This window comes from Equus asinus, chromosome 13 (assembly GCF_041296235.1).
Source record: "Equus asinus isolate D_3611 breed Donkey chromosome 13, EquAss-T2T_v2, whole genome shotgun sequence".
NCBI lineage: Eukaryota > Metazoa > Chordata > Mammalia > Perissodactyla > Equidae > Equus > Equus asinus.
Window position 1 is genome coordinate 35,848,711 of NC_091802.1, and position 10,721 is coordinate 35,859,431.

The window sequence follows — 10,721 nt, forward strand, 5'->3', positions numbered from 1 at the left end:
CGAGTATTTCCCTTTCTTGGGCCTCTGTTTCCCCATTTACACCTTAAGCAGTTTGGCCAGATGAGTGGTTCTCAACTTTGGCCACACGTTAAAATGAGCTGGCTGGGGAGTGGGGCCCAGACACTCGCGGGTTTTAAGGCTTCCCAGGTCATTCCAACACACAGCTAAATTTGAGAGCCTGTGGGCTACGATCTCCGTGGTTCCCTACAACTCTGATGCTGAGGCCCACCTTGATGGCCTGTCCTTTTGCTGTCCTCTGTCCCTGGAGGGTTAAGTGAAATGCGAGTCACCTCCAAACACGCAGGTTCCTATCCTCAGCTGGCCTTTGAGGCAGCAGCCCTGCCCAGGACTTTGCCCAGCCCCACCCACCCTTCAATGAACCTCCTGCTCCTGCCCTTGCCGCCTCCATTTTGATGTTTGGAATCAGGGAATCCAGGATCCTCGCCAAGGCTGAGTCTCCCCAGGTATGGGCCAGGGCCTTCCTGCTTTCTTGTCACGCACAGCTACTGAGGAAGGGGCTGGGAGAAAGGGAGAGAGAACTGGGGAGGAGGGGAGCCTGTGCAATCAGGGATACTAGGGGTCTGGCTTTTCTTATCCATGAGGTAGCAACTGCTAACCTTTTCCAAGGAGGGCTGACCCCCAGCTGGGGTATGGCTGGGTGCCCCTGGCTGTGCCTCCCAGCCCTCCCCTCCTAGGGGCGCCATTCCCTTGGGGAGCACTATGAGCCTAGACTGTCTCCCAGTGGACATGGCCTGAGGAGGGAGGAGGGAGCCTTGAATTTCAGTCCCTTCCTTCACTCGCGGCATCCTGTGCAAGTCATGCGACATACCTGAGCCTTAGTTTGCCTATCTATAAAATGCCCTATCTCACCAGCTAATGAGAAGAACTTCTTGTGTCACTGCAGATGCACTGAGGCTTTAGAAAGTGCTTCTTAACCGATCGGGAGCTCATGCATAAGTGTGAGAAGGCTGCTGATCTGACGCGACAGAGCTGAACCATGGCTGAACCCCAACAGGACATGAGGGATGAGCCCGCAGGTGAGTCTGGAAGTCCTGTTTCCAACATGGTCCTCAAGGAGGATTGGGGAGGGGCCTGAGGAAGGGAGATACAGGGGCGATGCTGCAGCCAAGGGGTCTGTGGCCCTCCCCTACTCTGCCAGTGGTGTGGTCAAGAGCAGGGCGAGTCGACCAAGGGTCCTTTCAGGGGGAAACAAGTATCAACAGCTAGTAAATAATAGCGGCCTGCAATTGCCGGCTACGTGCCAGTAGTTGGGCTTTCTGTGCACTGTCTCATTTGCTTCTTACAACCTTGTGGGGTAGAGACTGTTAATCCCATTTCCAGAGCAGAAAACTGAGGCTCAGAGAGGTTAAATAACTTGTCCAAGGTGTCACAGCTACCAGACAGCAGAGGAAAAATTCAGACCCAAATCTGCCTGATTTCAAAGGGCGTGCTTTCTGACCTCTACAAGACCCTGTCTAGCCACAGGGTATCTGAATCTGACAAACTAATCAGAAAAATAAGATGCTTTTAAACATGGTAGGCCAGGCTGGGGGAAGTTCTTGAGCTCTGTGTTGGATGAGTAGTGGAGACATGGAGAAGGCATCGTCTAGGTTCAAATATGCTGTCTCTGGGGTGCTGAGGACAAGCTGCTACACGGGCTGCCCGGGAGAGGGGCCTCAGCCCTCCAGACCCCAGCGCTAAGCTCCCTCTAGGGCCCTCAGTGAGAGTGGAAGAGCGAAAATGAGACTGTGCACTAAGGGGAGGGACATTCTGTCCTGGGTGGGGGCTGAGCTGGGCAGGAGGCATTTGGCAGTGTGGAAAAAGCATGATTTGAGCCCTAAGCAGGACCGGCTTCATGAGCCTGCCATCAGAGCAGTTGCGCAGGATCCTGCATTCAGAAAGGCCCCACACTTGAGATTAAATGCTCTGTGCTTGCTGGTTTGAAATTTTTAGTAATTTTATCTTTGTTTTGTAAGTGAAGTTAGATGGGACAATGGAGCACGTGCTAGGGGATTGGGAGCTTGCAGCCTTGGCTCACGTGTGTGGTGCCACTCCCAGCCCACTGTCCCCTTCCCACCCCACCACCGCTATAACCTCCCCCCAAGTCCCTCATTCTGCTGTCACCCTCGGCCCCTGGTGGGGACTGATGCCTACAAGTTGCGATCTGAGATGGGGAAGACAGGGCATGTTCTGAGGGCAATTGGGCAGAGAGGAGGCGGGGACCTCTCACCCCCCAACCAGGTACCAGTGTGTTCAGGTGGGGAGGTCGCAATTCCTGAGGGGTGGCCCATCTGCCCCGAGTTAGGGGTGCAGCTTGTGGGAAGTCGTTTTGCACATTTTCCTTCTGCACTGGGCTCCACTCCCCAGGTCCTGCTGTTCACTAACGGAGCAAACTCAAGCAAATTACTTCACCATTCAGCCTGTTTTCTTGTCTGAAAATGGCAATAATGTCTACACCCCATAGGATTCTTTTGAGGACAGTGAGGTTTCTATTTGCCTTTTTTTCCAAAATTCAAGTCTGATTATGACAGCTGAAAACTGTCTAATGGCTTGTTGTTGTTCTAGAATAAAGACAAAAATCTTTCACCTAGACCAGTGCTGTCCAATAAAAGTATAATGTAAGCCACATATGTAATTTAAAATTTTCTAGTAGCCACATTTAAAAAGAGTAAATGGGCAAAATAAATTTTATTTACTTTACTCATATATCAAATTAGTTCAACATATAACCAATATTTAAAAATTAATGAAATGTTTTACTTCAATGAAATTTTTTCCACAAGTCTTTGAAATCCAGTGTTTCTTTCATACTTAGAGCATGTCTCGTTTCATGTGACTAGTGGCTACCGAAATGGACAACACAGGGGTACACGTCCATAATCCCATGGTCTCTCCGTCACCGGCCTCGCCTGCCTGGTCTCACTGTCCCTCCATGCTTTCTGCCCCGCAGCCATACTCAATTGCTTTTCTTTTCTCAAAAGCTCCACTCCCTCCCCACACAGGGCCTTCTACTGTTCTGGGTCCTGGAAAGATCTTCTCCCTTTCTTCCCTCTGGATCTAGAAATGCCTGCTCACCCTTCAGATGTCAGCTCAAATGCCCAGCCTTCAGGGAGAACGTCCTTGACCTCCTTCCATGCTGTCCTGTTGTGTATTTCATCCTCAGCACGCCCACAATGGTGCTTTCACATTTACTTGAGGTCACTTGATTAATCTCTCTTTCCTGCTAACTTATAAAGGCCAGGACAGAGACTACTCTGGTTTTTGTGGTTGTTTTACTCATCTCCCCAGGGTTTAGCACAGTGCCTGGTGCAGAGCAGGCTTTCCACGTGCAGGATGGATGATGTAAGCATGTACAAGGGTGCATGTACAAGGCCGGCCCCCTGGAAAGTACTCTGTAACGTCCACTCCTCTCTCTTCCCTCTGGCTGAGAAAACCTCTCCTTATAAGGGGACCGTTCTGACTGTATAACTCTGCCAGAAAACTGGAGACACAGAGCACTCAGTGCTGAAAACATCTAAGCAGAAACTTGAGTTAAGCACACAGATCATAAATATTTCTTCCCCAGATAACGTACCACTTAAAAATACTGCCTCAGCCCCTTCTCACGATTTGGGTGGTGATTAAGGAAAATTATTCTTCACGTCTAAACCTAATTACTACCCATTCTGGGACTGGTTTTTCCCTTCAGGAGGAGGAGCAGGAAGTGGAGATGGGGCACCAGCGTCCCCTAACTGGCAGAGAGCCAAGCGCCAAGGTGCTGATGTTTCTCAACTTTCTCTAATCCTTTCTCAGGTGAAAATAAACAAGGCCCAAATCCACCACTGCCAACTGACCCAGGTGATGATGCCAAACCTAACCATACCTGTCTAGGTGAGGACTCAGCCCCTAGATCACATTGCAAAGCCGAACTCACTCTTTGGTTTCCTCTGCCTCCAGTCAATACTGCCCCTTCCTAGGACAGTAAGTTTTAAGACTCTCAATACCACTGCTCCAAAAGAGGGTAGAATTATCCTATTTCTCAGGGCCTACCTCTTACCTTGAAGTCCTGGGGTGGGGCATGGGGGTGTGGTAGGAGTCACACAGAAGGATTTGCACCTCTGCACAATGGCTTCTCAAGGATACAGAGCCCCAGGGCTACACATCTCCTTGAAGCTTTCCAAATAACCAACATGGTACAAACAACTCCCACGTGTTGCCCAAGGGCGATGTATTTAAAGATTTTTTTTTCCTTTTTCTCCCCAAAGCCACCCCCCCCCCCCGTACAGTTGTGGCATGTGGGATGCCATCTCTGCATGGCTTGCTGAATGGTGCCATGTCTGCACCCAGGATCCGAACCAGCAAAACGCTGGGCTGCTGAAGTGGAGCACGTGAACTTAACCACTCAGCCATGGGGCCGGCCCCCTTGGGCGATGTATTTAAATATCCACTGCATAGTCAAAATCTTAGCCTGGTTTCAAACTGCAAGCTTTTTGTTTGCAGTGGGTACAATGGGGCATATATCCCAGAGCTTGCCCAACATACTAAGAAAAGCCTCAGATAATTCAAAGTTTATATATGCCAATAAAAGCTCCCTACTTATAATTCAGTTGTTGGGATATGTACTTGATGATTGGGTAATAACTATTCATCTTGGGATTATCTATACTGTAATAACTGGCAGTGTTGAAAGGCTTTAAAACAGGTATTTTGTTTCTTTTACAAATGAATTTGCGTGTGATGTAGAGCTGGTGCTGAAAGTCAGAATTCAGAGCCCCAAAGAAAATGACTTTATTGAAGTTGAACTGAACAGACAGGAGCTGAGTTATCAAAATCTGCTGCAAGTGAGCTGCTGTGAACTGGGGATAAACCCCGATCAAGTGGAGAAGATCAGAAAGCTACCAAACACACTGCTCAGAAAGGTAGAGTATCCAAGTTTCTAAATGCAGACCGGGCTCTAAGGTGGGTAAAGTTATATTCTGTAAAGCCAAGCATTTAGCTTTTGCATTTCTAATATAAAAACAAAATTCAAGACATTGTAAATTCTCACTGCAGGATGGTCCAATATGGTAGCTAGGTAATTTGCAATCTGGTGCTTCTACAGACGCACACAATTCATCCCCCCTTGAAATTCCCTGAATTATCACAAATGCCCAAATTTAAAACTCTAGTTCAAAACACATGGCCCCTCCAACCTCTGCAAAACTGACTGGTTAACAATAGGTGGCATGGCTCCCAGAACAGAAAACACAAACCCATTCTTACTTGCTTAGCAAGTTGGCCTTTGCAATCTCAGGAAATAAAATTTTGCATTTTTATGTACTTTCCAGATTCAACATACAGACCTCAGTTTTTAATGCCAGGAGAAAAATCTCATTTCTTTGGGCTTAAAAAAAAGAAAGCTTTCTAAATGCCCTTAGCAATTTTTTTTTTAAAGATTTTTCCTTTTTTCCCCCAAAACCCCCCGGTACACAGTCATATATATTTTCAGTTGTGGGTCCTCCTAGTTGTGCTATGTGGGACGCTGCCTCAGCATGGCTTGATGAGTGGTGCTAGGTCTGTAGCCAGGATCCAAACCAGCCCCCCTTTAGCAATTCTTATTGGTGTCTTGGCTAGCTATCTTCTTTGTAAACTAACAGTAAGTGACAGGATGATCACACTTTCTAGATACCTTAAAAAAAAAGCCCTGACCTAATGTTTTTTCTTGAAACGCACCAAATTGGGACTATAGTCCCCTTTGGTCCCTGCAAATGGGACCAAAAAAAGAAAAAAGGTCTCAAGTATTTACTCAGTTTTATCATAAATAGAGAAAACAATGCAGAAATATCTTATGAGTTTAGGCAAGAACCCAAGATCCTGGCCATTATTATTAAAGCTTTTATCTTAATAACTTCATGTGGTATTTATAAACCAGTACAATTTTTTCTCCATATTAAGGACAAAGACATTCTAAGACTACGGGACTTGCAGGAAGTTGAACTCATTTTAATGAAAACTGGGAGCTCTCAATTGATAGAATACACACCGTCTCTGATAGAGAAGCCCTGCTACAACAGTAACGCTGCAAAGATGACTTATTAAAAGTCCCAGAAACTAAAAACTGGAATCAGCATTTTCTAAACAATGAAGCCTGGATGCATGTACCAGTGTGCTAACTTTTTGTGTGTGCCTCAGAAAGTTGTTTCATCTCCAACTTCTCTGGGCTGGGAGAAGAGTAAGTTCAAAGCGCTTTGACAAATAGAACTATAACAAAAGTATTATGATACTTACCAATGCATGTTTATTTTGTACAGTTGTACCTCAACCCTAACGAGGCACAGGTATGCACTGCTGGGACTCGCTCAGGACAAATGGCCAGGGTCTGTTCACATGAACCCTGGAGGGGGAGGCTGCGCTGATGCAGCTGGGAAGGCCGGGACCCACTTGGCACAGGGCTTCAACCAGTACTCCTTGTTTTTAAATGCATGTCATACTATCATTTCCTATTTACACCTTTAATCTACCTACAAAATGGCATGACTTATATGACTTGAGCAACTACCTTTGAGGCTATTTTTCATACAACTTGCAGAATGTCCAAGGCACAGCCCACAGCACTGAACTCTACTCAGGTGAAACCAACCAGAGCTGACAAGCTAACAACTAGCTCAAAGGTGGGCTGTCGTCACATTCCACACCAGGTGCCTCCCTACCACACTGCCTAGAATCTTTCTAGGTCAACTCTAACGTCTAGTTAACAAGTGCTTATACTTGGGAAGCATTCATGTAGCTGCTGGACCTCCTTTACACGCTTTTATTAACACACACCACACTGTCACTTCTTTACACACCCATTACTCCTAGACTGTGTAGTTGTCTCTAACTCTTATGGAACTGAGGGATAAAATACCAGAGAGCTTCTGTGCAATCAGTGTCTTCCTTGTCTCCCCAGCACATGAAACAGGCCGCTGTCCCCTAATCTCCAAACTCTCCATGCTCAGTTTTGATGAAGGGTGAGGAAGGGACACAGGCATTACATGAACATTTCTCACCCAATTGTTCAAAGAAGAGAAAATGTTTTAAATAGGGCAGGTGCAGAAGTGTGTACCATTTCATCCATGGAATGTAATGACTATGAGATCGAATCTGCAATCTGCTAGGTATCCATGGGCCTCTTATGGTAGAAGCGACCTTCGCATGAATGTAAGCTCAGCATCCAAGTCACATTCACGTGTTCTTAAAATACAGCATGGCCTCTAACGAAAGCCAATTGCACCTAGTGCTCAGTGTTCCAATGCCAGAGGATTGTGGTCCCCAAGTGCCACCACCCTAAGGTATTTTCAGTTTTTGTTTTGAATAAGGAAAATTTAGGAAGGGGCTCAGGGTTAGTCATGTTAATGGCCCCAAAGCATCATTTGTGGAAAAATTAGATTTTTAGGTTGTGTTTTTAAGTGAACGTGGATAGAATAAATTTGAAAAAATTTACTATTGGAAGGAAAGCTTACACTATCCTGACAGCCTACACATGTGTTGCCTAGTGGTTAATTACAATAAGATCAATGAGGGCAACTTAATTCACAAAGTTGACCAGCAAATTCAATATCCCTTCCAAGTTAATAAACACAGCCTGTGCCAAAAATAAAAGAAAATCTTTCTATAACATGAATAGTCTTAAGGCTGCAGATGAAGAATAAAAATTTGAAGAGCTTCAAGAGTAATTTTTATTGCAGTTTTCACTTCATGCATAGATTGCAAAAATTAATTTGATTACGGTGCAATTTCACTAAAAGATTTTTATGCCATTTTAATATTTTTAAATCACTGAAATGAACCAGGTACCAGAATGTAATCCTAAAAAGTTCCGGAACATACTTACGTTAAAATATGGAATGATCTAGAATTCTTAGTTGTTCACAACCTATGTTCATTTACAATGGGGTGACTAGTAACTCACAGCGCTGCCCTCTTCCACTCTCCTCAGAGCAGAAGTCCTTCCTACACCACTCTTAGGCCTAAGGGGAGTCGCTGGGAGGGCAGACTTCAATAGGGTAAGGAGCTGCCCCTACTCCGTTCAGTTGGACACAAGGTATCAGAGAAAAGCACCTGGCCCGAAAGTAGCACTCAGGGATGCGCTGAATGAACTCACTGCTAAGCCCTGAGCTCACGAAGCTCGGGGGGGGGGGGGGGGGGGGGGGGGTGCAAGTCTCACCTGGGGAGCATGATTGTGCTAAGAGGGCCACTGCTGATAAAAGGCCTTAACTATGTGAATTCTATGCACCTGCAGGTACATTTCAAGTTTCAACCACTTCCCTTCTAAAGGGCAAATTTTCCTAACACTTCAAGGTACCCTACTAAAAGTAGCAGCAGCCTCTCTAGCATGACAATCTAACGTGAACAAAGGGAGGGACATGCTGACACATGGGTCAGGAGTATTGGCTGTTCTCACCCCAGCCTCGAATGGCCTAAGTCTGAGAAAAGCTTCCTTGGAAGCTGCTTAGACAAGCAGTACAAAAGCATCAGCTTTTGGCCTGACACCCACATGAAAATTACATCAAGATAAAAACAAGATATCACAAAGAAAACCCAGATTTAGGTCCTGTTTCTAACTTTTTAAAGAACTACAATTAAGAACCTAAATTTGGCTGGCATCCAAAGCACAGTACCTCTTAAATCTGCCACTCATTGAAGGGTTAATTTCATGAAATACATTATACTTATTTATCTACTTTATTAGTCACTACCTACACCAAGACCTTTTCCCATTCTTTTTTTAAATTTAAATTTTATTAAGAAACATCATATATACAAAAGCACATCAACATAGTTTAAAAAAGAAACCACCCACCCAGCTTTAGCAACAGAGCACCACCAACAGTTCCTCTGAAGGCTCCTCCTTGCCCTCCACAGTTCTCATCTCCCTCCATCCTCCAATGCAAAGGATAACATTGAATTCTGTGTTAATCATTTCCTTACTTTTCTTTTGTTTACAACATATATATGTGACAGCCTGGTTTTGACCTTCATAGAAATGGAACCATAGTGGATGTATTCTTCTGTAACTTCCTTTTGTGACCATTATGTTGAGATTCAACCACGTTCACATATGTAGCTGTAGTTCAGTCTGACGTCTGTGGAATTCCACTGTAGGAATATACCACAATATTTATCCAGTGGACTGTGGGTGGACATTTGGGGTCTTTCCAGTTTTTATTTTTGTTTCCTTTTCTTCCTATTACAAACGATGCTGTTATGACATTTTTACATCCATCTCCTGGCACACATATGTTAAAAGTTTCTCTCTATGGTATGTATCTAGGGGTGAAATAGCCACAAGAGAAATTACGGCACAGCCATTTATGCCAAGTTGTTTGCCAAAGCTGTTGTTCCTAAACATTCTTAAAGCTGTTGACAACTGACCTACTTGAGACGGCTGAGGGAAAGAAATAGATCAACTATCAAACTCTCAAGCTGCATTTTTAAAAGAGGAAATTCAAAATCTGATACAACAATGAAAACTACATTTACTTCTCTGCTTTGGTTTACTTGAAATGTACTTTTAAAAACTACAATTTTAAACTTCAAAGTGCTATCTCCTATTTCTCAAAATAAATGATTCTAAATATACTAAGTGAAACAGCAAGATTCAGAACATATGACGTACTATCATATATAAAAAAGATCTATACATATACGCTTACACCCCCCCACCTCCCCACAAAAAAAAAACCACCACTTGGAAGAACACTGTTAACAGTAGTAGCTCCTGGAGAGGAAGAACAGAAGGGACAGAAGCAGAAGGGAGACACAGATCACTAAACATTTCTACTGGGTTTTTTTTGAACCATGTACAAGCATTACAATACAAAAGTTTAAAAAAGTAGTTGCCTGGGGTTCTTTCATAAATAACTAAACTTCAATCAGAACTCAAACTTGAAAACAAACCCTGAATGAAGAAACATCTCACAGAAAAGATACATAATAAATTCAAGTGTTTGTTTCATGCACTTTAGAATACTTAAAAATAGTCACACAGCTCATCTACAATGCATTTTTAAAGTCACAGAATGTATGCAAGCTCAAGAAAATTCCATCCTAAACTGTTCAGTTTTAACCTCTCTAGAAACTTTAATCAGAAGGTGGCTGAAGTCAACCCACATGTAATCAAAGTGTTCGTAGACCTTGGATATAGGGTCAGTTATCCTCTGCAACACTACACTGAAAAAACCTAGACAGATCCTGCAGGTAAGTAATGCTGTCTACAAGGAGAAGATGTAAACACCTAAGCTGGGCAATCTTAGAAGCTCAAGAAGGCAAGAAAGCTGTTTTAATCCAAACTGAAAAATAAATGCATTGTGACGTTTGAAGGAAAAATATGTCTTCACATAAAGGGAGATGACGCATGCATAGTCTCTCCCTACACTGCAGAGGGGAGGATGCCTAAGTAGCAGACTCAATTACCTGGTCCCTTTGAGGCACAGTGAAAAGTAAGCTATCAGACCAGTACTACAGTTGATGACTTTGGGCAACTGAAAGTTCATCCAATTTATTTTAACTACTGAACTAGTTTTTGAGTCCTTATCTTTTAGAGATTACATGCTTAAGTATTTACAGATTAAATGATATGTCTGAGACTTGCTTGAAAATGATAGGGGGCAGGAAATATATGTACACAAACACACACACACACACGAAGACTGGCCATTGAGCCTTACTGGTGATTGGTTTTAAGAGAGGTTAATTATACTGTTCTACTTTTGTGTATGTCT

At 44.0% G+C, this 10,721-nt stretch overlaps 1 protein-coding gene across 4 annotated transcripts; it reads left to right on the forward strand.

Moving 5' to 3' along the window:
• The first annotated feature begins 324 nt into the window (after positions 1–324).
• On the forward strand, positions 325–7,589 carry ANKRD40CL (ANKRD40 C-terminal like). 4 transcript variants are annotated; one of them, XM_044744696.2, is made up of 5 exons: positions 325–464; positions 905–1,037; positions 3,689–3,754; positions 4,723–4,898; positions 5,914–7,589. In XM_044744696.2, the coding sequence occupies exons 2-5, from the start codon at positions 998–1,000 to the stop codon at positions 6,055–6,057; spliced, it is 426 nt and encodes a 141-aa protein (XP_044600631.1). In that variant the 5' UTR covers positions 325–464; positions 905–997; the 3' UTR covers positions 6,058–7,589. The 4 variants fall into 4 exon arrangements, with proteins under 4 accessions (XP_044600631.1, XP_044600630.1, XP_070339113.1 ...); XM_044744695.2 differs by lacking the exon at positions 3,689–3,754 and adding an exon at positions 3,793–3,870; XM_070483012.1 differs by lacking the exon at positions 3,689–3,754 and adding an exon at positions 3,793–3,837.
• The last annotated feature ends 3,132 nt before the right edge of the window (positions 7,590–10,721 follow it).